This window comes from Sander vitreus, chromosome 3, assembly GCF_031162955.1.
Source record: "Sander vitreus isolate 19-12246 chromosome 3, sanVit1, whole genome shotgun sequence".
In the NCBI taxonomy this organism is placed as follows: Eukaryota; Metazoa; Chordata; class Actinopteri; order Perciformes; family Percidae; genus Sander; species Sander vitreus.
The window spans coordinates 32,263,917-32,291,440 of NC_135857.1; the positions used below are offsets into that span (position 1 = coordinate 32,263,917).

At 42.3% G+C, this 27,524-nt stretch overlaps 1 protein-coding gene across 2 annotated transcripts in view; it reads left to right on the forward strand.

Annotated features, from left to right (window-relative positions):
* The window catches only part of actn4 (actinin, alpha 4), a 72,661-nt gene that overhangs the window by 32,356 nt on the left and 12,781 nt on the right, over window positions 1–27,524 (forward strand). The window contains exons 2-13 of one of the 2 annotated variants that reach the window (XM_078247028.1): window positions 9,728–9,842; window positions 11,221–11,340; window positions 14,183–14,269; window positions 15,558–15,645; window positions 18,096–18,174; window positions 18,908–18,989; window positions 20,634–20,719; window positions 24,490–24,582; window positions 25,510–25,635; window positions 25,830–25,934; window positions 26,514–26,661; window positions 27,014–27,164. In XM_078247028.1, coding sequence (XP_078103154.1) covers window positions 9,728–9,842; window positions 11,221–11,340; window positions 14,183–14,269; window positions 15,558–15,645; window positions 18,096–18,174; window positions 18,908–18,989; window positions 20,634–20,719; window positions 24,490–24,582; window positions 25,510–25,635; window positions 25,830–25,934; window positions 26,514–26,661; window positions 27,014–27,164 — 1,280 coding nt within the window. Of the gene's footprint in view, window positions 1–9,727; window positions 9,843–11,220; window positions 11,341–14,182; window positions 14,270–15,557; window positions 15,646–18,095; window positions 18,175–18,907; window positions 18,990–20,633; window positions 20,720–22,859; window positions 22,946–24,489; window positions 24,583–25,509; window positions 25,636–25,829; window positions 25,935–26,513; window positions 26,662–27,013; window positions 27,165–27,524 lie in introns of both variants that reach the window. The other variant, XM_078247030.1, reaches the window with a different exon arrangement.

Below are 27,524 nucleotides of genomic sequence, written 5' to 3' on the forward strand. Positions count from 1 at the left end.
CTGTTGTGTGAATGGGGCTGCATGGAATCTAGAGTGCAGCTATGTTTCTCTTTCTTTCTTTTGTGTGTATTTTAATTGCGGGTCCAGGTCTATGTTCTAGCTCAGTGTGGTTGTAAAAAGGAGTTGTCATGATGTTTATTTCTGAAATGGAGTTGGAGGAATCTCAGTGTTTGAAGATGGTGTTTGTCTTGTGGTTTGCTCCACTTAATAGAGTACAGTTGGGACTTTAAAATGGAGAAATGAGAGCGTTAGACTTAGTTTTTGTTAATTGACAGCAGCAAAATATGTTTGTGTAAAAATACATTTAAGTGTCTTTTAGGTTGGCCATATGGGTCAATCTCATGGCTTGCTATCCTGTGTGGACATGCAGAGACTGTCTGTGCATGTGTTTTTATGGGAAAGTGTATTTAAACTGAGACTGTGTGCTTCTGTATGTTAAGATACAAAGACCAACCTGTCTTCTGGAGCATTTGAAGCAAAAGAGTGTGTGACAATAGTTAGCAGGGCTGCTGTGTTGCATGCCACAGCCCTTTTTTAATTGCCCTGCCTCTAAGAATAGGAGGCCTTGTGTCAGGCCAGGCCAGACTAGTCGTTGAGCTTTATTCACAGGGCCAGGCCAGCATGGTTTGGCCCTGCGTAGTCTGGTTCGTCCAGTCTAGTACGGTTCTGTCCAAGTTCCTTGAGGTTCTACCTCCTGCCAGCAGGTCCCCATATGACTCCTTTAACTAGCAGTACAAATCTGCTTTTTGATGCCAACAACTTGCCATCTGCTGCCATTTTTACATTTGCCTTTTCATCCTCTGACACCGTGTCGTGCCAAGCCCAATCTGACAAAGTTGGCGGTTCTTCCGTGCCAGTGGAGCAACCATGATTTCAGTGCCTTGCTTAAGGGCATGTTAACAGCTATTGTTCCTGAGTCATTTCCTAACCTCCCCAAGTCACTTTGGTTCTTCCTCTTTTGTGTTTCCTGTTCTCAATATTATTACTACAGTTATTGATGCCTTACTCAGAAGTGAAGATTTACAGCAGAAACACAGTATGGAGGACTACCGCTGCTGCTGCTGCTGCTGCTGCTGCTGCCTAATTAATTCAAAAGGTGCAAATTATCGGTTATTGGTATATTGGTATAAAAAATACTATAGAAAAAGTTTAAACCTAAATAGATGAAACAAGTTTTGTCACAAATCTGTTTAACAGTTTAAAATGTCTTAGTTTTTTTCTCTCAAATATTTGCTAAGATAAGAAAAACCATTATTGAAATTTGGGTTTTGCAGCAACACAAAGACAGAAATACAGATAAATAGACATAGTAAAACACTAATTAGAAGAGCAAGTGGTACATAAAACTAAATTAAGAATAGAAAACTATACAAAAGCACAAGGAGACAAGAATTGCAAGGTAAAGTAACAAAATAAGTTATTTGTTCAAAGGTGACACAAGTAAGACGGCTCCTGTTTAAAGTGTGTGTCTGTTGGTGATGATAGAAATGACGAGCTGCCACAGAAACACAAGACTATCAGTGTAGAGTTGCTTTAAGAGTGAGCTCATTAGTGTTGGCAAGAAAAAGAGTGTGTGATCTAGAAAACATTCACTGCTGACGTCGTGCAGAGAATGCGAGGCACTTGAGCAATAAACCTGACTCATTCTTCCCAGGTGTAGCAAGACACACCCTTATATTCTCTCTCTCTCTCTCTCTCTCTCTCTCTCTCTCTCTCTCTCTCTCTCTCTCTCTCTCTCTCTCTCATACATACATACAATTAAATTGCCTATTTAGTCAGAAAATTACACATGCATTGAGAAACTGGGTGTGGGAATAATTGGTGTGTATGCATGCTGAAAAACAGTTGAGTGAGCTATACAGAGATATGGAGGTGTGGGTGTGTGTGTTTCAATGTTGATTCTTGTGTCTCCTAAGCACATTCCTGTCCAAGGAGTGGTGTGTGTGTAAGACGGATGCTGTCCATCTTTACACCCTTTTCTGCCCTCAGTCTACATACAGTGGCACTCATAAGTTTATGAAACCATGCTAAAGGTGACTAAAAAGAGTAATAAAAAAAAAAATCATCTTTTGGAAATTGATCTTAATGCCTTCATTTAAAAAAATTAGGAAAAATCCAACCTTTAAGGAAACCAATGTTCTTTGTGAATGAATAATGTATCGCAAATAAATCCATGTTAAAAATCCAATTCATGGATCCAGGATACTATGCATCCTGATAAAGTTCCCTTGGCCTTTGAAATTAAAATAGCCCCACATCATCACATCCCCTTCAACATACCCCCCCATCATCACATCCCCTTCACCATACCCCCACATCATCACATCCCCTTCACCATACCCCCCCATCATCACATCCCCTTCACCATACCCCCACATCATCACATCCCCTTCACCATACCTAGAGATTGGCATGGGGTACGTTCCATAAAATCATCTCTCAATGCAAATCAAACCAGCTATTAGGCTAACTGAAATAAAACCATGCCAATCTCTAGGTATGGTGAAGGGGATGTGATGATTTTTAATAAAGGCATTAAGATCAATTTCCAAAAGATGATTTTTTATTTTTTTTATTCCTCTTTTTAGTCAACTTTAGCATGGGTTCATAAACTTAGGAGTGCCACTGTATGTTTTTCAGTCTGTGTGTTCACACTGTTGCCTCACATGCATGTTTTTGTCGTGTTTTTATGCTTGTGTTTGGTGTGTGTGTGTGTGTGTAAGTGCTTGCATTTGACATCTGCCGCGTTCCTCTTTGAAACGAATGATCTCAACCCTGACCTTTGACCCTGGAGGCTCAGTTAGAGATTAAAGTTTAAAGTGTGTGTGTGTGTGTGTGTGGGGAGATCAAACAGCTGACCCCAATAGACCCTGTTAGGGTGCCTGTGTTTTCCACACAGTAAAGCAGCGAGGAGACAGTTGTATATCTGCCATGGATGGAGACATGTTGGACATCTTAACCACTTCCAGACACACTCACAGTTTCTCCAGAACACAAACAACAAAGCTGTCTAAACCTTCATCATCACACACCATGTGTTCCCCCTTTTTAAAGGCAACGCATTTGCAAAATAATGCTACTTGGATGAAGATGTTGATTTACATTTGATAGGCAATGATAGCTGAAGACCGAAAATGATGTCCCCTTTGCATGGATAATACATCCTAGAGCCCTGATAACGGTACAAACTAAGACTACTGAAATACACCGGGTAATTATTGCCACACAAAATTGGTAGCTTTTTATTTTGGCGATGGTCATCATCAAAGTTGGAGTCGCCCTGTCTCCCAGTTTTATCAAAGCCACGGTGAAAGGCATGTGAAGACTTTCATCACAGCAACAGGGAAATCTCTACACAATGAGACACTGCAGCTATTGGTTCAAACACAACAGAGGTGTAAGGTATGGATTAGTGTATATCAACGATGTTTCATTTACGGGATTGTTCCGGTGCCACCGGCGGTTCCGCCAGATGTCTCTCGTTTTCAGCCGGATGTCCATTACCTTCCACTTTCTCTGTGTTGGCGTTCTAAACTCCGGTCGATTCGGGAAACATCCTTCGAGCTACAACAGACAATCAAATTATATTTATCTGTTGTTTTTGTTTTTTTTTAATCTTTTTTTTGAGTCAAATTCTCATCACACAATCAACAGCCATTTTAATTCCAGAGCTCGCCTCCCTACGTGCCCATGTTCCACCAAAACAAGTTCCTTCCCAAGGCTATTTTGCAGAGGCAGCGTGGCTCCGTTCAGTGCTTGGCAACACCCAAGACGATTGTGATTTGGTTTTAAAGAAATGCCAATAAACCAGACCACGTTTTTTCCCATCCCGGAATGTTGTGTCGACTAGCCAGACCCTCCTCCACAGCGCTGTGGAGATAGGTCTGGCAATGCGAGACTGATGCTGCGTTCTGTTATTCTCACCCAACCGAGTCGGCCCTCGGATATGACGTCACTTCCACACTTCAAGCGTTCTGGTATGTTTTGCGTGTCCGAGTTGGAGAAAAACGTGGTGTGTGTTGCTAGTCTCTCTCGTTGGAACTCCGACACGGATAGATAATCAAATGCAGCATCGGTATGGATACGTTGGTCCACAATAACAAAAAAAGTCCAACAGGCTCAAGCCAACAGGCATGAGTCCACTTTACTCACAGTTTTTACAGTCAATCCCTTTAAGGGTTTCCTGGTATTACAGTTCAAAGTTTTTCTAATAGTTAAGCTTGATGAGCTGAGCAGCTTTAAAACCCATCAACATGACATGTTGGAGTCAAACAGTGAGCTTAAGCAGTGGGCTCCGGTCTGGTCGATGCGTGCGGCGGGAACAGCGAAGAGGATGTTCTCCACTGTGGCTACAGCAGTTATGCAAGAGATACTAGAGGATAATATGTAAACCGTCTTAACAGTCCCATCCAGCTTTGCTCGGTCCCACCGCCTTCAGTTCGTTATGCGTGTCCTCAGGTCAGAAATCCTATCATCTCATCAGATCTGTGTAGCCAACACAGGCAGGTTTAACAGGCTGCACTGGCACTCATCCTGTTTGGTCCCTCTCTCCAGGAATTAGGGTCAGCTCATGTTTAATTCAGGGCAATTCAGCCTGTAGATATCCTTCAGAATTAAAACTGGAAATCCTCTGACATGTTTTAACTCATGATCACAATTTTATTTTTTTTTTTTTTTTGAAGATTATTTTTTGGGCATTTTTAGGCCATTATTTGACAGGACAGCTGAAGACATGAAACGAGGGGGGGAATGACATTCAACAAAGGGCAGCAGGTCAGAGTCGAACCCGGGCCCTCTGCGTCGAGGAGTAAACCTCTATATATGGGCGCCCGCTCCACCAACTGAGCTATCTGGGCACCCAAACGTGGCTTTTTTTAAAGCCAGTCGAGGTCAGAGTGATCTCCGAATAAAGCAGTTAAAATCATGCTCGGGAAGTTGAATAGACTTCCATCAACAAGCTTTCAATATGTCTGTTCAGGGGAAGTAAAGGTCAGTTCCCGTTGCATGTGAACCAACAACTTCCTGAGAGATCTCCTGATACGTCCGTTGTCACATGCAGTACCTGATGCTGACAGCTGCAGGGATTCGCTTAAACATGTTAAGACGGTTTTTGTTGTTGTATGACGGACAAGAAATCTTGAACCAGAATTGCTGCTTTCTTGTGTCCACTCGGCATGGTTCAGTCTCTGTCTGAGCTGTGTGTGTGCATGCCCATTGCAGTTTACAACACGCAGCAGCACCACACCTCGCTGTACTGTCCCTGACTGACATAACGCAGCCAGAGGCGTGCTACGTTTCCCACAGTACAAAAAGCTAACTGAACAGAAACAGGTTTCTTTTTTTTCGTCTTCTTCCTCTTTGTCACAGACCCAGAGCAGCCTGATGGGCAGCCCTCTCTTAGCAGCATGCAGGCCTACTTCAAGCTCTGATAAAGCCCGGCTGAAGTGTCCCTAAGCAAGACACAGAGTGTCTAATCAGGGTCTGACCCCTGGGCTCGGAGGAAGGGGATGAGAGCTGTTCAATCTGTAGCGTGTTGTGTTATATAGAGTGTAACATTTCAGGCTCTCTGCAGGTCTCTACCTGTTGCTCTATGTACTTCACTCTCCTCGTCACCACTCCCAGTGGCAGCACTCCTGTTGGGACAGAGCCCCATTTTTAGTTTTCTGATACAGTTTACGTTCCTAAAACTTGCTTTTTATATCCAAAGCTTCCCAACGTGCAGAAACCCTCTGTGTCCCTCACTTTGCTCCACTGGCTTAGATGATAAATTTTGATGTCATCCCCTGCCTGAGAAAATGGACTGACTGGGGTATCTCCATTAACATAAGTAATACATACAAAATAACATGTTTAATCTCGTTCTCTACATTTGTTACATATAACAGTGGCTGATTGGCATTAGAGCTACAAACATTCATCGATTAGTTGTCATCAATTGAATTAATCGCCAAGTAATCCTCTGTTTTCTGTCATCTTTTACAATCATGGAACATGTTGCGTCAAACAAAACCTGCGAAGGAATGGTGCCTAATTCATATGGTTTGTTTGAAGCACGGCAAGGAATAATAAATGTATTGTTTATGTATTATGATGGTCACAAACTGGAGGTTGTTTCACCTTTGTTGCAGTTGACCATGTTGCAGAGATCTGTGTTTAAATCAGTGACAGTGATGGATGTGTGTGTGTGTGTGTGTGTGTCCCTCCTTCTCCCCTAACTTTGTCTGTTTGTTTATGCGAAATGTATCCCTCCCTTTTCTCAGTGTGTGTGTGTGTGTGTGTCTCTCTATATATGATTGTGTGTGTGAGTTGGGGGTTGGTATCGGGCGGTCTGGGGGAGGGTCACACAGAGAGAGGGAGAGGGTTGAGGGAGAGTACAGGGGGCTGAAGGGTGCTATTATCCACGAGGCTCAATGGGCGCTTTGTGCCGGTGGCCACAGTGGGACGGTGGGGAGAGGGGCAGGGCAGCGAGCAGCACCCTGTCATAATGTTTTTGAACACACAGCGCAGGAGAGACGCAGACAAAGGGGAGGTGTAAAGGTCAATTGGATTGATACTCATTCAGTTTGAACTGTGATATTTTCTTCAAAGTTGTCTGAGATATTTCTATATGCTGTACTGAGAAGTTTTGTCCCTGGTGTGACTCAAAAGAACTGCAAATAACTATTATTCCCACTCTCCGTTCATCTCGATCTTCGATCCCGATATAGGTCATTTCAGTTCCTGATTATAATATATATCACGATATAGCACGTTTTCTGGTGATTCAGTAAATAATGGTGAGGCCTATTTGCTTTACTCCTGTGTGAATTAAATAATTGACAAATGAAAAGTATCAGAGTTTCTCATTTTAAGAACTTTAGAGCAAAATGAATAATAATGAATAACATGTAAGGATAAGAACGTAAAGCATTGTTCATAGATCCGATAGAAACATAATTTCCAGGGGGGATGGGGGGGGTTACAGCCCCTGCAAACCCCTCCCCACCTCCAAAATTTAATAATAATTTCATTTACATAAAGACATTTGCACCATAACGTTTTGCAGAAAAGGCACAAATTGTTGCAAAAAAATTCATCAGAATGCAGGAAATGAAGTCTGTGATATGCTCAAACTTTCAGGTTTGCACAAAAGTAGAGATCCAAAGTTACGCCCTTGTATACTATAGGCATTTTTATATCACTTTGACGATAATATATCGTCATATTGCCCAGCCCTAATCCCTAATATTTTGTAAGTTGTATAGTCAATGAAATGTCTGAAATGTAAGTACAGCTTTAAGAGGGAATGGCCACGATGTAAGGGGAGGAGGAAGAAGGAAGCGGGGGAAAGTGAGAGGAGGACAGTGGATTTGTTTTTCCCAGCAGGAATTTACAGCTTAAAAAAAGAGATAAGATAAAACTAACTTGTTACAAGACAGACGATAGCACAACAAATGTTGTTGTATATTATGCAAATGAACAACAAATCCTTAGTAGTTGCAGCTTCTTAAATGAGAATTTGCTGACGCTTTCCTCACTTTTCTATCTTAAATGAAATACCTTTTTGACTTTTGGACTGGACTTTCTGATGTAATGCACTTATGAAAAGGATCTCTGTAATCAACTTGCAGGCTTTACAAAGTCAACGTTGTTTCATACGATAGGACAGCGATTTTGATACGTTTTCAATAAAGTGAGTCCCTGGGACACACACGTGGTCATTGAAGTAGTTCCCCAATAAAAAGCGTGCTGTTTTTCCAAATTGTAGTGTTAAACTTGTGTTTTGATGTTATATGGTCATCGTCAACGTGAGTGAGTACAGCATCGATCGATCAGTGGCCACGTGAATTCATTTATCAATACCAAGTTTGTAGCTTTGCTAGTTGAAATGAAATCTGTGCAGCGAGGATTGAGACTATGAACACGGGATCGCGTCTGCGCATCGATCTGGTGACCGGTCCGTGGATTGTTTTATTTTGACGCCAATGATGCTTTTGTTTATTTTTTCTAGTGGGGTTTCCATCGACCTATGTTTACGCGCATTTTGAAATATCGCATTAGAAAATGTTGATGGAAAGGGCAAAATTCGGGGGGGAAAAACATCCTCAAATTCGCAAAAAAGTTTTTGTGCTCGCTTGAGGTGCTTTTTGCCTTTTTCGAAAAAGAGTTTATGCGCAAAATGGGAAATGGAAGCAACCGCGAACGTGTAACTCACATGACTATAGTCCTGGTATCCATCGGATGGGGGGGAAGGATCAGGATATGGGTCCCATCCAGGTGCGTCACGGTGCGCTATAGCCTGTGCCTCAGCCACGTCGGGTATGCTGATGAATTGGTTCAACAGCTTGAATCGTATGGCCCTGAACACACCGCGTATACACAGCGGTGAACGGGTGTCTCGCTGACACCAAATGTCTCTGCCACAACCCTGTATTCTGCACAGGTAACCAACTTGTACAATGCTACCTCTCTCTCCATTCAGCCAAAGAACTTAGCTTCTAAACTCTTGGATTTAGCGATCTACAACCACGCGTAACGTCAACTTGTGACCAAACTACACTTTGCGTAGTTTAGTTTATTCACTCTAGACAAGTTGATGGAAACGCTTCTAATTCACATTTTTCTTTTTTACGACATTTTAAAAGTTTGCTTAAAATTCGCTTGACGATTAGATGGAAACGTGACTTGCGATTTCAACACGGATTTGTTGTTCACAACGTAGCATTATCGGGGTCATGGTGCGTCACTGGACGGACCCTCTCTTTAAATCTCTTAAAGTGGAGTATAAGTGAGAGCAGCTTCACTATGAGTGTGCATTCCAAAACCTTCCAACATTTATTTTTGGTCACGGCCTTTTTTAGGCATCTCCTCTAAAGTGTTTTGGCACATTGATTGATGATGAGCCATAACTGAGATTTTTTGTAGAGTGGCGTGACAAAGCTCTCCGCAGTCCCGTGCCTACCTCTGCTCCGAACAACTTCACAATAAAAAAAAAAAGATTCAAAACACATTTCTGAAGAATGTTGGCTAACCAGAAGCACATAAACATAGATTCCAACCAGCTATTGATGTGTGAGATTCATGCTGGCGTGTGTGCCTTTCCCCAGATGTCTGTGTTTGTGATTTGGTGCACCATCCTGATATCTAATTACAAGTTGTCACCGTTTGATTGCTGTCTGGGTTCCAGATATTACAGGGGATCTAGTTCTAAAGTTTTGCAGTGTTTCTTTAACAAATGGGACGTACTCTGGTTGACGTGACAGGAGGGGGTTACATTTTAGTATTTTCTAGTGGGAATGATTTTAGATCTTGTGTAACAAGAGTGTGACAAAGAGCAGGGATGAGAAATAGGAAGAGAGAAGGTGAAAAAGGTGTTTTTATTATTTGGATGAAAAGTAGCACAAATGTCTTAGAAAGTGCATGTTCACTATGTTACCTAAAGTGTGCATTGTTGTATTCATCATTATATCTGCCAGCCGCACATTTTCTTTTTGACGTATATTATAAATTGTTCTGTGAGATCACTAGCAGTTCTTAGCTGTGGGTATTGTATTATAACATCTGTCTCCTCCCCTTTTCGTCTGCTACTTCCTGTCTTATCTAAAGCAGCTCCCTGACCTCCCTTCCTGTCCCATTGAATTTCATTTTCTTTCATTCTCGATTCAAAGTGGTTTATTGTCATAAAAGGTGGAAAAACACAGCGGCCCAGGCTCTGAATAGTCACCATGTGTCTCCTGTTTCTGTGCAGACATTCACGGCGTGGTGTAACTCCCACCTGCGCAAGTCAGGCACACAGATCGAAAACATCGAGGAGGACTTCCGGGATGGGCTGAAACTCATGCTGCTGCTGGAGGTCATCGCAGGTAACTATCTGTACAGCCTCTAAGACTGTTTTCAATTACACTAATATGGCTGGCATTATGGTCATAATCACAATTATTTTGGTCAATATTGAAATCCCAGTTATTTAACACTAATTGACTGTTGAAAAGAGTAAAATAATTAAACAAATCAACAGTGAAAACGCATTGAACTGTGAAATTTCCCTTAAAACGTTTCCCATTCAGAACACAAGACAAAATACGAGTTTACTTGCAAAACGTAATGTGCAAAATAATTTTCTCGAATACTCTTTTTGTGATTGTTAGAAGGCCTTGTTAGAAGTCAAGGTCGTAATCACTATATATATATATATATATATATATATAAGATTCTATTGATAGCCCTTGCTGTAACGAGATCTAGGGCCCTATTTTAACGATCTGAGCGCACGGCGTGAAGTGCATGGCACACGTGCGTTTAGGGGCGTGTCCAAATCCACTTTTGCTAGTTTGATGGCGGAAGAAAGGGTCCGTGCGTCGGGCGCATGGTTCAAAAGGGTTGTACTTGGTGTCTTCATTAATTCATAGGTGTGTTTTGGGCGTAAGATGCAATAAACCAATCAGAGATCATCTCCCATTCCCTTTAAAAGCCAGGCGCGTTTGGACCTTGGCGCATTGCTTGGCCAGAATGCACCTGAACACACCTCCCTGTAAGACCATGGGCACAAAGATGGGCACAGGTGCATTTGCTATTTAAACGGCGTGGGCGCTGGGCGGTCTTAAAATGGCAAAGGCTGTCGTGTCGGGCTTTTCGCCGCGCTGCACCGGGTGCAAGATGGGGCTCCTGATGTTTCACCCTGAAGCCGCAGGGCAAAGCCGCCCAGCCCAACACACACACACACACGCTCGCTCTCTCGTGTGTCACTGAGCCGTGGTCTGATTTTCAAAGCTGTCTCTTAGCTGTCAATCAAAATGTTTTCAGATGCTAAAGATGCACAACATCTCTGCCCATTCCAGGGCGAGGTCACTCACAGTTTCCAACCTCTGTATGGATCACAGGCATTCAAAAAAAAACCATTGGGAACACCCTGCTGTAGATCTGTCACTGAATGACGGCTTTTCTCTCGAGGTTTCTCGTGTTTAATTGCAGGTTGTTGTAGCAGGGAAACCATTCCTGTGGCTTAGTAGATAAACATTTGAACTGCTGTCGTCCCATTATGAAATTTGGCTTCCTTTTTCACATTCACTTCAGTTTTTTTCTGCTGTGAGCGACACCAACGTCCCTCCTGTAACTTTAACTGTCCTGACCGAGTGTTGTTCTGCTGAGCCTGTGGAAACGCGCTCCGCTCACTGTGCGTGTGTGTGTGTGTGTGTGTGTGTGTGTGTGTGTGTGTGTGTGTGTGTGTCCGTGTCCCCGCAGGCGAACGGTTACCCAAGCCTGAGCGAGGCAAGATGAGGGTGCACAAGATTAACAATGTTAACAAAGCCCTGGACTTCATCGCCAGCAAAGGAGTCAAGCTGGTCTCTATTGGAGCAGAGGGTAAGCATGCATTCATGCACACACATGCAAATATAATTAAGGCCCCCCCCCCTTTATACGTAATGAACGGAATTAAAACTTTTCCTCATGAGTCCCGAGACTGTCACTGTGGAAACCTCTCATTCACCCATCGAAGTGTAGTCCTTCTGACACAGACAGAAAGGGAGCTTTAGTTTTCATACTTGGTCGGTGTAAAATCCACACCGACAGCAAAGGACCTTTCGACGTGGATGGGTCACATGGCCTACAGAGCAGGGGCCCCGGGGCCAGAGCCTCTGTTTGAAGTAACTTTTTTACCAGTTTCAGTTGGAAAGTCACAGAGCTCAGTTAAAAGCAGGGAGGTCCTGATCATGTGTTGTTTTGGCTTCTTGATCAGTCTTTTATTGAGTACCTGCCAACCAAATCCAATACTTGTTTTAGTTTATTTTGTCCTCCATGTGACAGCTGCACAGCATGCTGCGGCTAAAGTAGTATTCCCAACAAAAAAAAGAAAATGCAATAACATTAGTATTAGTAATTTAAATCAGGATTGCACAGCTCGGCTTCAAGAACATGGAACCGTCATCATCAGGCTTTCTTCAATGGTTTCCTGTAATATTTTGAATAGTGTGCTGTGGTGTTTAGTATAATAGCTGTAGAGGAGTGTCAGTGTGGATCTGCTTTGGGCACGAGTCAGACAGCCTCTATCTCCAGAGTGAACACAATGCTGAAGTTCAGCTGCAGTTTGTCAAATGTCACTGATAGACCCACAAAGCGACACATTTAGCATCTCTTTCAGTCTGGGTGTTTTGCCCCTATGTAGGTGAGGGGGGGGCTTTTACATGTCAGTGCTCAGGTGCCTATTGTCTCCTAATCTTCTCATGCCTTCGGAGCACAGAGTGAACCGAGTACAAGTGTTGAGATCAAATGCTCAGTGACTCATTTTGAAATTGGCAGCGTGTAAGTGTGCGGATGTTGTGCCTTATATGTCACCTGCAGGACAGTGACCTTTCTCCTACTTTATGAGGACAAACATGACATTTCTGCCACATGACACCGCTGATACTGCTGACCATTGAAACAAAGTACAATGCCCAAAGCCCAAAATACTGCAATGCCACACACACACACACACACACACACACACACACACACACACTTTCTGGCCTTCTATAAAAACAGCCCACTAAATGTCATCTACTGGAATGCTGTCTGAGAGAAAAATGCCAACATAGGAGCTGGAAGAGGAAAAACTGGAGGGATGGTGGTGACGAGATGAGAGTGGTGGAGGTTCTCCAGAGAGCGTTTTAAACCGACACAAACCTCCGTTTGAACTCCAGGGACTTCAAGTATAGATTTGTGGAGGCATGGCAGTGGAAAAAGACACTCTTGCTAGCTCACAACACAAAACATAATTTAGCTTTTATAATAATTTAGAGAAATGTACCACAATACATTTGACAGTGTTTTAAAATGTGACACTCGGCTTCTTCAAGCACACGAATGCACAAAGAAATGAATCGAGCTGAATAGTGATCTGGAACACGGATGCCAAATTGAACATGAAGAATGTCGGATAGAATGAAAGCGATGTGGGTCACGTTCCCAGCTGACAGTGGAAGTGTGATTGATAAACCGGTGAAAGTATGAAAGGGCTGCAGGATGAATAGTCTCAGTGCTGTATGCGTTTGAACTATGAGTGGAATGTGACCCCATACTACATACCTCCTCTCTGACATATCATTGCACACGACCCGCTGTCCTGTTCTGTGTGCGCTCATTAACCTGCCAAACACCCGTGGATCGTGGTGGGAAACTGCTATAATGATATTTTGAAAGTTTCACTGTAAATATTTTCACTGCTGACTAGGGCTGAACGATTCAAGGAAAAAATCTAATTGCGATTTTTCTGCCAGACATTGTGATTACAATTTCTTTTATATATATATATATATATATATATATATATATATATATATATATAAATAATTTTAATAATATTTTAGCTGAAGTTCAATATTGTCTGTGTAACAGATAAAATGTTACATGGAACATTATAGCATGAGACGCCATCAAAACTGCTCTATATCTCAATGCGAGGAACATAGTTCCCAGCAATAAGTCATATTTAACATTATTCCAGCAGTTATCTTATAAAAAAGAGTACATATAACAATAAAAAGAGGAACAAATGGTTAAACCAAATGTTACACCAAACATTCACCTAAATGTGAAACTGCACGTTTGATTTATCGCGGCCTTCACGATAAGCTAATCGCATTCTTTTTAACCTCGATTTGGATTTGAAAACGATACATCGTTCAGCCCTACTGCTAAATGAATTTGCTCATGTCATTAGATGACGATCCAAACAAAATATTGATTTTATTGCACACACCTTCACGGAGCACACAATACGTGAATGTTCTTTTTCAATTGATTAAATACCGATTAAATGTACGATGGATTTGTGGCCGGGTTGGCTCAGTGGGTAGAGCAGGCGCACATGTACTGAGAGGTTTATGCCTCGACGCAGAGGTCCAGGGTTCCAACCTGTGACGATTTCCTGCATGTCTTCCCCCCTCTCTCTCCTCTTTCTCACCTAGCTGTCCTGTCAAAAATTAAAGGCGGAGAAGCCCAAAAAATAATCTTTAAAGTACCATGGATTAAATAATGAACTGTATTTTATATCTACGGGGAATGAATGTATTTTTATGACTGAAGTCCTTGTTAAAGCAGTGTGTGGGTGTGCTGCCTTTATTAAATGAAAGAGCAGATGTAAGGTTGTAAAAACAGCAGTGACGGGACGAGATTTGTGGTCCAGGGTGAATCCGAAGCAATTTTCTTTTTATGTGTCGGGCAGAAATCGTGGACGGAAACGCCAAGATGACCCTGGGAATGATCTGGACCATCATCCTCCGCTTCGCCATCCAGGACATCTCTGTAGAAGGTACAACTTCCCGTGCTTTTTTTTTATTATTTATTTCTTTTTTTTTTTTTTATTTGCTTTCACAATCAGCAGCAGCTTGGCAGAGAAGTGCCCTGCTGAGGGGCACTGCGGCAGCTCGACTCCCAGCCAGGTTTCGGGAGTAATTGGCCGACCGAAGTCCTGCAGGAATCTTTGGTGTTCACACGCACATGAAGATGTGCAAGTTGTTGTGGGAACTAGAGTGGAAGTAACGAGGCTAGAGACACACACACACACACACACACACACACACACACACACACACACACACACACACACACACACACACACACACACACACACTCTCACTCACTCACTCACTCACTCACTCACTCACTCTATCACGGTTGAGTAGTGATGGAATACATTCAAGATACAAAAACAGGTGCATGGCTGCTCAGTAAGACTGACGATGTGAAACTACTCAGTACTGGGAACACTGTTAAACCGGCTGTTACTTTATTTCATTATTCTGTAATTCTGTGTCCTTGTTGACGTTACTACATTGATTGTTTTTTTGTCGGATTGTTTAATTTCATATCATTGGTTACTTCTGTGTTTGTTTTGGTTTAAATGTTAAATTCTGTGTTTTTGAAAATGGGATGGTGCATCTCGGGGGGGGGGGGGGTTGATCCTCTAATTGAATGTGAAGAACTACATGTAATTACCTGGTTGAAATGAAATGGGAAAACCTCATCATAATTGAAACGTCCTCAAACTAAGTCTACCACTTAGAATTAACCATTCTCATGGCACAGGGTGACCACTTCAATCCAGCCCAAGGACGCTGAATTTAGATTGCTATAAAACAGAACAGCAACAGATCCTCATCCTCCTCCATTTCCATAAAGCGGTGTACCTTTCTGTTATGTTTGCATTCATTCGGCTTGATAAATGTTGACTCAGTTGCAGCTGTAAAGACACTGTGGTTGCTAATTAAAACCCTCTGTGTCAAGTTAGCTGCGGTGGGTGTGGGCCACTAAAAGGAATATTGAGTCATAACTTTTATTCTCCATATTACTGATATGTTTCTGATGTTTGTTCAGGCACATGCAGTAAACACAAACATCCTGATACTTTGAGTCCCTTCTGATTTATGTTTAGCACAAACAGACGGCGGTGTTTTTCTCGCTGCCTGAACACCGGTAATGGAATAAAACGAGACTGATTTGGTGTAATGAAGAGGCATTTCTTCACAGACTAATGCACACCTCCTTTCCTCCTTCTCTCCTGCTGCTGCTCCTCTCTTCCTTCTTTTTCCTCAATGCAGAGACCTCTGCGAAAGAGGGTCTTCTCTTGTGGTGCCAGAGGAAGACCGCTCCCTACAAGAATGTCAATGTGCAGAACTTCCACATTAGGTAACACACACACACACACATGCTTTAAGTTTGGACCGATCATTAGTGCTATTCTGGGATGAAAGCTTTTGACAGTCTATTTTGTGTGCCCGTTTTCATCACATTAAAGACCGTAAGATAATTTTGGATGATTAGAATTTCCATCAGAACTCAGTTCTTCATCTTGAGGTTAGAAAATCCTTTAAAAGAACTTTGAGGTTGTCATGGGACAGGAACAGTCTCCAGTGAAACCCTGATTAAAGTGTTCATGGTTAGCTGCGGTCTGCATGATATCAGAACGGGCCAATATTCAACACTTAAAAAAACCAACATATTGCGGCCTATTAAACACACAAACAAAAATATGAGTCATTAACACATCTCGGTTGTCTTGGAGCAGCATGACCACACCTAGTCGCATATGAGTAAATATATTTAGTTTATATGTATTGATACACCATAACCGAACACTGTTCAATGCTGAATGAAAGCTCACTGCTGTCCAATAAACTACTCAAATTGTTTAGAAAGGTCGCCCCCTGTTGGAGAAACTGGAACATGTTTGACTGCTCTGAAGTAGTCAGAAGCAACTTAAACTGCGGTGTCAGAAAAAAATCTGATGCATGCATATTATTCAGTTGCTTACAGTGCGTGTTCGTGTGGTGTACTGTATACAGTAAATACAAAGTACAAGTTAAATGTGAAACCTTTACTCGTGACCAAGAAAGGCTGCAGGCAGGCACACTCCAGCCGAGTCTAGACCAGGTCTAGAATGTGAAACCTTGAGTTGAGATTATCGTGTTCCAAGGTCAGGAATGAATTTCACCCTCACAGCAGTTTTCTGTTGTGATGTAACTTATCACGACCTCATACTGCCTCTAGCTCGCTGGAATTTTTAATGCTGTTCATTTAGCGGACGCTTTTATCCAAAGTCAGTGAAGATAGCAACCAAAAAGAATGTGAGCTAGGGCTGCTTCATTATGGGGGGAAACAAATCCTAATCCTAAATATTACTTATTGACTTTTGGAAAGGTGTTGCATTTATTGAACTTCAAAAAAAAAAATGAAAGCGTTAAACAAATCAACCGTTAATACACCATGAACTGTGAAATTTCCCTTTTTTTTTCTCCATTCAGAACACAAGACAAAATAAGAGTTTACTTGCAAAATGTAATGTGCAAAATAATAGTTTTTCTCTATGACATTGTTTCTGTGATCGTTAGGAGCCAAAATGGCTTTTAAAGATAGATTTATTGCACAGCCCTAATGCCAATACGTAAAATTCTGCAGATGGAGAACGTTTTGATTTCCCCATCTTTTCACGGGCCAAGACGCAGTCTGAACAGGCAGTCTGAACAGGCACGTGTCAGCCTAAAGACGTGTAGGCTTTCTGCTGTCTGGATGTCAGTGGGGAGATCGTTCCATCGTTGTGGAGCCACGCTCACCAAACCTCCTAGATAGTGTTGAGTGTCCCTGTCATAGTGAGGAGGGGTAGCAAGCCGTTTGGCAGTCGCAGAGCGTAGTGGACGGTAGGGTTGCACAATATTGACAGAATGTGATATATCGATATTCATTTCAAATTATTATGTTTTACATGTCAAATTGCAAAAGTTATGGGAAAGCGCATCAAAATATAGAAATAGGCTGCTGCGTGGAGAAAAGTTGCCCAGGACGTTGACATGTCAGGTCGGTTAAATGTGATATAGCGGTATAATGTCAGTAGTTTGATGTCTGTTGCTAGCTAACTAATTAGCATTAGCAGGTTTGTTTATCAGTACCATAGCAACGCTGGAATTGTCGGATTGGAACCGTCCGTAGCCTTTCGCAAGAGTTAAATTTTTTGATCGCATCCGGATGACCAACTGACACGATTTTTTTCGCACCGCAGTGTGAAGGCGGCATAAATCGAACACGACTAAGCCACACAGCCAACGGACGGGACGCAGCGCTCCACAAAATAAACTAAATATCGCGTACTTATCGCGACACTTTCGATATAATATTGCGCAACGTGATATAACGATATTGAGTCGATATATCCTGCAGCCCTAGTGGATGGGCTGGGGTGTGTACAGTTTGACACTGTCCTGGATGTAGGATGGGCATGAGCCATTCACAGCACAGTAGGCAAGTAACAGGGCTTCGACTTGGATTTGAGCCCCCACCGGTGGCTAGTGGAGCGGAGCAGAGGAACGGTGTGTGTCAGAGAATGTGAGAGAACATGGGTAGGTTTAAGACCAGCCGGGCTGCTGCAATCAGGATGAGAAGCAGGCAGATCAGCCACGTTTAACTTCAGTCAGAGGTGTGGCTCATCCATTTAATTAAAGTCACAATGAGAGTGAATTTGATGGGCGTCTAAGCCCCTCTGCTTCCCTCGTGCAGATCAGAAATGGCTTTGTGATTTCTGATTGTCATGTTACACGTCACCCCTTCTGCCTCACGCTCAATCTCATCTGTTCTCTCTCCGACAGCTGGAAGGACGGTCTCGCCTTCAACGCTCTGATCCACAGACACAGACCTGATCTCATCGATTACGACAGTCTCAGAAAGGTAGACACATTCTCACACCCTTACATGACTGCAAGACATAAACACGAAGCCCAGTCCAAACCCAAATGTTAGAAAGTCTCTGTGTATTTTGAAGCAAACGACTAGTTAGGTTTCAAATTATTCACAGACAAATCCCCTTTTTCATATATGTGTATAGTGCTATAATTTCATTTATTTCATCCCATCTTATCTTGCATATCATTGTCATGTTATCTTATTTTATCTCTACATGACTCGTGCTCTTATTGCGACCAGTGTCTTTATTGCCGAGCTGACCCGTTCTCTCGTCAAATACATTTCATTGTACCGATGATCCTGTGTTAACCTACATAAAAAAAACAACTAAACTTAAACTATACATAACCAATAATTTAATAATCATAAACCTCTGAGGACAAAAGACGCACCGGCGAGTCCAGGCGATGTAAACTCATTTCAAGCACCAAAACAATTGAGTTTAGGTTTGTTTTCACAAGAGATTTGAGACATTTCAAAAAGCGAACATCAGCTTTTCAGCGTTGGGGCCAAATAATTTCTTTACACATGACCTCACTATACAGAAAGCTGTGTTTATTCTGAACATCTTGATAGGAAACACATGGGCATCAGGTTATATGCAAATATCCTTTTTAAAATGTGAATTTAAAAAAAAACCTCAGCGGGTTAAACTTGCAAATAATACAAACATGAATTTAGCAAGTTTTATTTTCTGACGCTGTGATTGGATGTTTAGGATGACCCAGTGACCAATCTGAACAATGCCTTCGAGGTGGCTGAGAAGCACCTGGACATCCCCAAGATGTTGGACGCAGAAGGTAGGCCTGAAACCTCCTGCTGTCAATGATTCTGTGTTATTATTGAATAATGCTGTGTACTGTATGTATTTTTTTTGTTTACTGTAAGTGGCTGTGTTTACATGAAACAATGTGACTGTGATGTAAGCGTGGTCTGATTAAGCTGCTTGAGTTATTACATAACTTTACAACCCCTGTAGTATTATTATTATTATTCTCATTTACAGTTGTATGTAGTACTCATACAGGTTTTCGGCTGTGATTCAGCGCTAACATCGTTTGAAACAGAGTCCCAGTTTAAAGCTCTTTAATCTAACCACTGAGTAGACTGCTGAGGGCCCAAAGAAACACCTTCTTCTTTTATACCAAGACTATTTCACATGTAAATGATACACGTGGTGGCTGCATTATGCTTTTATTTATACTTTTTGTTAATGTAAATACATTATAGTTTTTATCTCTGCTAAAATAGTTATCAATGAAGGACCGAAGAAGAACATCAATACAACAGCTGATTCTAAACGTTTCAACGGTAGTGTAGGTTAGTTTGTGGTGTTTGCCGGTCCAAGTGCTTTCTGATGTAGACAAACTGTAATACAGACCAATCTAACACATTGTTGTTGTGTACATAACTATTGGCATTTAGGCCTTTTATTTTGACAGCTTAGACCTGAAAGGGGAGAGAGAGGGGGAATGGCATGCAGGAAAGTGCACCTGCGGCCCCTGTGGCCCCTGCATCGAGGACCGAGCCTCTACATATGGGTGCACGCTCTACCACTAGGTCACCCAGGCACCCTGTGTACGCAACTTTAACTGCAACCCCACTTAACTCTAAAAGGTGATGAGCTTGACACATAATCCGACTGACCCAAATCCCCTCTGCAGCAACGATCTAAATTCTCATAAATAAAATAAAATAAAAGCCAAGCACCCGCTAAGTGTGTGTGCCTATAGCTGTACTTTGACCAGGAGCACAATCACAGTCATATCAGTATGGTTTGTGCTGACTGAATTGAATTCTTTGCCTTGCTTCCGTTACAGTCACAGCGTTAATGTGCATGTAAATGTGGCCACTGTGGTACGTCCGAGGCATTCATCTTCAGGATCGATGGAGCCTCCATCCCTTCCCCTCCCCTCCTCTGACTCCTCTAATGCTTTGGATTGTAAAGTAGAGGCAACTGTCTGAATGTGTCTTTGTCTGTATGTATGAGGGTCGGACCAAAAAGCTGATATTAATTTATTTATACAGTTTCATACCCAATTCATATCAAAAATTGATAAAATATTAATTGGGAGTTTAAAATATCCCACTTTCCCAAAATAAAACTAAAAAATGATAAAAAACACACACACACACACACACACACACCCAGATCTGTTTGTAGTAAACTGAAATATGGGTCTGACCCTTGTATGTACAGTATTGTTAATTCTGTCTGCCCTCTCGTTGTGTTTGCGTATGAATCGGATCGTCCTTTCTGGCTGTTAACAGCTACAGCAGCTTGGGTGTGTGTGTGTGTGTGTGTGTGTGTGTGTGTGTTTGTGTATCATATGTGAGTGCATGTTCCTAAATGTGTGTCCTGTTGTGTTTAATCACACGCCCTCTGTCTTGCCTGTATATGTGTCTGTGTGTGTCTTCATAACCACGGTCTCACCTCCTTGTAGACATTGTGAACACTGCTCGTCCAGATGAGAAAGCCATAATGACTTATGTGTCCAGTTTCTACCATGCCTTCTCTGGAGCACAGAAGGTACTCTCTAAACCCCCTGACCGTTACCTTTAACCCCCCCATTACTAACCAGGTGCTGCTTCCTGTCCAGCATGGTCTTTGTCTGTCTGTCTCTCTCTCTCTCTCTCTCTCTCTCGACAGCGCTGCGACGCCCTGGGCCTCAGCAAGGACACTGGATTTGTTGGGACACAAACACTCACGTATACACACAAACACAAGCAGTGTGAATGTAATTGTGCTGGTGAAAGCAGTAAATATTCTGTGTGCTGTATTGTGAGGTTTTCTTATCAAAATAAGTCAGGAGATTGCAGCAGAGCTAGTTGGTAAAGCCCGAATGAATCGCTGTTAACAAGACAGTATTGTTGCATCCCCGAGACCTGTGTGGTCAGCAGCCAGACTTGTGCACAATTTCTATACAAAAAGGTGTGTTTGTACCATGAGCAACAGTGATCAGAGGCTCGGATATTTCTCGTTGACACAAATGTCTGTTAGCATTCAGATCAAATCAGGTTTCAGATGCAGATCCTGTTTGCTTTTACACGCAGCCACAGCAGAGGAAAGACGGCATGTGTACTTAAGAAGTAGTACTTCTAGCTGATGTAATGTGCTATTATTGTTAGGATTTTTGTATGAGAAATTGTCACTTCTTAATATTCACGGAACAGTGCAGACAAAATGGTGAACCCTCAGCAGCATATGAAGATGGATTTTCTACTTTTAGAGCAGTGCTTCTCTGGCTGGTGACTTTTTATAAAATACTTTTTCAGATGCCGCAGAGGTCCAATGACTATCAGAGTTTCCCGTTGAGTCAATCATAAACATTTGCCGAGCTAACTAAGCATATGATGGAGGTTATTGAGTGAGGGTTTTGATGCCAGAATTGCAACAAAAACTCACCATATTGACGCAAGATACTCAAGTGAAATAACTGTTACATTTGAAGCAGCAGTGTAAATTGAAAACCGTTGAATAACGTTGGTGCTTTCAGAAGCCTCTTTTATAAAGAAAGCAAAGTCTCAGCATGAGAATGGTATTATTTCTTCTCCTGTAACTCTCCTGTCTACTATTTTTCTACCCTCCCATCTCTTGTTTCTCTCCTTCACTTCCTCCTCATCCTCTTATCTTTCCTCCCCCCTCTCCTCTCTCCCTGTAGGCCTCTGACAGGAAGCCAGTTGATGCCTCTCTTGTTTTGCTCCTCTTAATTAATTTTCTGGCTCATTCAGAACTTGTTTGTGTGCTTCTGCAGTCTCAGGAGGTGTGTGTGTGTGTGTGTGTGTGTGTGTGTGTGTGTGTGTGTGTGTGTGTTTTTGATGATGTGTGTGAGACAAATAGACAGATCTGGGCAGTGGCGCGTGTGTGTATAAAAGTGTTCCACGTGCAGCTTATTCTCGTAGTTCTTGAATTATTTACATGAAGTCAGTAACTACAGAGAGTTTGTTTTTCTAGCAACCTTGGGATGATTAGAAGCAACCTCTTACTGCTTTTGCCAGCATCATACTTCATTTTTATACATCACACAATTCACAGTCAATCCTGTTCACGTCAGTGAGTTTATTCAACGTCTGGTGTGTCGTTGCTTTTCTGTTTGTTCATTTGGTCATTTGAGAACTAGAACTATGAACTTAACCTGAGATCTGCACGGAGACTCGATACCTGTGTCAAAGTCGTCTTCTAACGGCAGAGCATTTTGTTAGGTGTAAAAAAACAAATAATAATTACAGAAACAAACCGCTTCAGACTGAGGCTAACAATCACAGTGAATTCTCCCGACATAGATTCAATGTTAATGAGCTGATGATGATGATTCCATTCAGCAGCTGAGGCGTGTGTGTTTGTGTCCCAACCTCGAACCTGTGGCTCCAGTGTCCCTCAACTCTCTTCTAGAGGACACTCATCCTCCTCCTCCTCCCCCCCCATCTCCCTTGACATCCCTCCTCCTGTCGTCAGTGTGGGGTGGGGAGTAATCGGAGGAGATCTTGAAGCTGTGGACCTAAAGAGGGAGCCACTCTCAACCCTTTGCTCTCACATCCTGTAGGGACCATGAAGCTTTGGGTTGCTTTGGCTTCACTCTCTCTCTCTCTCTTTCTCTCTCTCTCTCTCTCTCCGTTTGCCTTTCTCCGTCAACCTGTCTCTGTCCTGCTGGGTGCTGGGTGATACGTAGACATCGTGGGTACGCTGCGGCCGGATGAGAAGGCCATAATGACCTATGTATCCTGCTTCTATCACGCCTTCTCTGGCGCACAGAAGGTGAGCTTCTCACGCTTCAGACTGCGTTAACACTCTGATGCTGCAACCAAAAAAACCAAACACAGACAAATCAAGCATGGTTTCCATCAGTGATAGAACTTAGTTTTTTTTTGGTTCCAGATAGTTGAAAGACAGAGGTCTTCAGGGGAATCTAGTGAATATCAGAAGATGAAAATGCACAAATATAGTGAAATGTTTCCCTAACATTTCATTAGAGCTGCTTTATGTTTCTCCTCAGAGGATACGACTGTTCAGGAAAAACCGATTGTTAACAGTATTTTGGTCATGGATGCTGTCTTGCATCGTTCCGGAAACTCGGGGGGGGGGGGAACTGGAAATATCAAGAGATTAGGACCATGATGGGAACTCTGACAACAACAGCCACAAACGCTTTCTGATGCTTCTGTTTCGGTTTCTTTGGACATCGACTGTGTTTCCCCCAAAAGGGATTTACTTTGCGGTCTGGATTTAATTTCCCAAAACTCACGTTAGTACTGTGATCTTCCACACTTTCCTACTGAATGAATACCACGCCGCGCCTGTACTGGATCTGGTGCCGGTGTTAAATTTCACACATTTCAGATGTACGTGCAGCGACGTGTATTTCTCCTGTGGGAAATGATAAAACGTGAAAGGACATTCTAATGATGTGGTTTTGGGAAAAGCAGAACTGTTTGGGTTGATCACTGAGGGAAACGCTGGTTGATGTCCTTCCAGTTTCTCCTAAGCTATTAACACTTCTCCGCTCTAAATGTTTTGTTTTATTGTATGATATATATATATATATATATATATATATATATATATATATATATATATATATATATATATATATATATATATATAACCTTTTAGACTTAAAGGTAAGGTTTATACTTATTAGTAAAGACTTAAAGGTAAATATTTAAACTCAAAAGCATGTTAGCCATGTATAATAAAACAAATAGAATATATTGTTGTATATATCCCCTTTGATCAACATGTGAAAGTGTGTGTACTGTTTGTTTTTATTCCAGTGGCACAGTAGTGTAATGTCCTAGGCAGACGTACAGATGTGGACTACAGCCCTACATGAACCTGTAACTAGATGTATGGACTGACTCCTTAGTTGTGACGGGAGACGCATGGAGCTTTAAAACCCACCGATTGATTAGTTTTTTTTTTTTGCCACGTTCAACTAACCATCAACAGCTGGAGCATGTTTTAATTGGTCAAATGTGACCTTCATTTATTGATTGAGTTTTTTGTCTTTGTGCACTTTGTTAACAATGTGTGCCCGACCTTATGGTTACATTTATTCCTATTCACTGCCTGTGTGTGGAGTGTGTTTGCACAGATTTGGAAAACAAAAACTCATAGTTATTATAACAGTGGTAATGAAAGGTATAGGTAGTTCTCAAGTGCAATAGACACTTAACTTTCTATTTGTTTTTAAGTGGCTTTAACGCGCAGCATCCTGTGAATGTTCTCACTGAGCTTTGGGCACAAAGTGAGTGTTTTATCCAATCACTGTGAGCGCTACTCATCACTCTGTGTCCTGATAGGCCGAGACAGCCGCGAATCGTATCTGCAAAGTGCTGGCTGTCAACCAGGAGAACGAGCAAATGATGGAGGACTACGAGAAGCTGGCCAGTGAGGTGAGGACATAAACACTTCCAGCAGGTTTACACCTTCGCTGATTGGATCTCTTCACTTCAGATCCTCTGTGTTCTCTATATGCATCAATCAGCATTTATTTATATAGCGCTTTACATCAAGCACCAAGAATAAAACAACATAACATACAATGAATAAAATAAAACCTAGAATGCAGTAAAGTCAGATAAGGTTGCATAAAAGGAGGAGGAAGAAAGGACAAATGTCACAGCGCTTCTATGTATTATAAGTCATTCTAAATAAATAAGTTTTGAGTTTAGATTTAAATAGAGCTACGTCTGTAATTGTGCGAATGTCAGGAGGTGACTTGTTCCAAAGTCTCGGGGTAGCGTCTGCAAAAGCGCATCACCCCACAGTTTGTACCTTGACCTCGGAACTTATAAATATGAATAAAGCTGATTGGATGACCGTAATGACCTGTTGTGCTCACAGAGGGTTACAACTTTGGCTACGTACGCTGGAGCCAGGCCATTTTTGGCCCTAAAAACATGACATTAAGATCTTAAGATTGAGGGGCGCCTGCGTAGTTCACCTTGTTGAGCGTGCACCCCATGTCCAGAGGCGTAGTCCTCCCCGCCGGCTGCAGGTTCAGCTTCGACCTGCGGCCTTTTGCTCCATGTCATTCCCCCTCTCTCTCCCCTTTCATGTTAAAGCTGTTCTATCAAATAAAGGCCCTAAAAAAAAATGTTAATGCTAAATAATCTTTAAACATCTTTAAATTGATTCTAAAACGCAGCGGGACCCAATGAGAGGGTACAGAATGGGGGTTAACGTGTGAGCGTCTAGTATTTGTTAGACATTTACCAGATGCACTGATCAAGTGACTTTCAAGGCTTTCTGGGAAAGTGTCGGAGCCTTCTCTCCAATGGATAACAACCCGATTATGTTCTCTTCCTGTCTGCCTCCAGCTGCTGGAGTGGATCCGTCGGACCATCCCCTGGCTGGAGAACCGAACCCAGGAGAAGACTGTAAATGATATGCAGGCCAAACAGGAGGACTTCAGAGACTACCGCTGTGTCCACAAACCACCCAAGGTACAGAATACCTTCTGCAAGCTCCCAGAAATGTGCACGGCAATATGTGACAAAAGTATTTAAATGTTAACCCTCACCAGCACCTTGAGCTAGTTGAGGATATCTTCAGTGCTTTTATAGCCTTTTCCATCATTTTAAGAGGTTTTGAACTTCTCTGTTGAATGTGTCCACTAACGACTCCCCCCCACCTTCAGGTCCAAGAGAAATGCCAGCTGGAGATCAGCTTCAACACTCTGCAGACTAAACTGAGACTGAGCAACAGACCTGCCTTCATGCCATCAGAGGGACGCATGGTGTCTGTATGTTTGCACATATCATCTAAAAGAGTCCATATCTTTGACATTTGAATGTTATTCCTATTTGTGACAGACTGCAGGAAACCTGTGCGTGTAGAGAATTCATATTCCAAATAAATAGACGTGTCGGCACTAACTGAGGCCTCCTAGCTTGCAGATTTTTGCTGGATCAGCTTCTCGGCAGTCTGTAAGAGATAAAACAAAACAGGAACGTGTACTTTTGTCAAATCGGAGGTGGAAAATGCGCTTTTTTGTCAAATATGAAAGATCTTCTCTTTTCTTTGGTACTGTGTTTAGGTGTAAAAAGGGATCCGAGACCAGTCAATGCTTGGTGCATTTTAACAATATCACATTGACCTCCTCAGATTCAAAAAGTAGCTTTCTGCTGTCCTACTGTAAACAAAGATGCAAAAGATCAGCTTTAGGTTCAGTTCTTTCAAAAGTTCCAACAGAATACTCAGCGTTGAGTTTTCAGTGGTTGATGTCAGTGGGAGGGGGGGTCTTAACGTGCAAATAAACAGTTGCCGTACTTTACTGAGGTGGAGGCTTCATATCAGTTATATCCCTGCTGTTTGGTCTCAGGATATCAATGGAGCGTGGCACACTCTGGAGGGAGCAGAAAAAGGCTACGAGGAGTGGATCCTCAGCGAGATCAGGCGTCTGGAGAGGCTGGAACACTTGGCCGAGAAGTTCCACCAGAAGGCGGCCATCCATGAGTCCTGGACCGATGGTACGTAACGGCTTTATCACAAACACTCACTGGATGAGCATGCTGTAATACTGAGCTGAATCTCCTCTCTGGGATCAAGCTGGATCCTCTTTTTTTGACAAAAATCTTGGCTCAGTTTCAAGATGAAAATCCCTCTTTAAATCTTCTGTCTCTTCTTCATCCAACTGCACCTTTTTGTTTGTTAAAGTGGAGTTAATAAATCAACCAGTCAGTCTTCCTCGTGAAGAGAGCAGGTGATGCAGATCTTTTAACCTTAAACCACAAATTAGTTTTCTTCACTGTATTAAACGTCTCTGCATCATTTGAACAGACTTGCATGTTACATGGATTGATGGATATTATGTGCATGCAGGTAAGGAGGCCATGCTGACCCAGAAAGACTACGAGACGTCCACCCTGTCAGAAGTGAAGGCGTTGCTACGGAAACACGAGGCCTTTGAGAGCGACCTGGCAGCCCATCAGGACAGAGTGGAGCAGATCGCCGCCATCGCACAGGAACTCAAGTAAGGAGGGAAGACGTGTGATGACCAGCTGTGGACCCGTCAGGTCCCAGTGTAAAGGACAGTAATACTCTCCAGAGAAAAACCTACTGATTAATAAAGGGCGGAACGATGGAGCCTTCTCAAATCGAAATCGTGATTCAAAAGAATGCGATTAGCTAATGGTGAAGGCCGCGATTGATCAAATGTGACTATTTAGTTGAAAGTTTGTAACATTTGATTTAACATTTTTGAATCCTCTTTTTATTAACATTTTTTTTTTTCAGAAGATAAATGCTAGAATGTTACATATCACAGATTGTTTACAGAAATGTCCCATTTTCAGTGGATTTTTCATTTATTTAGTATGACTTTATTTAACAT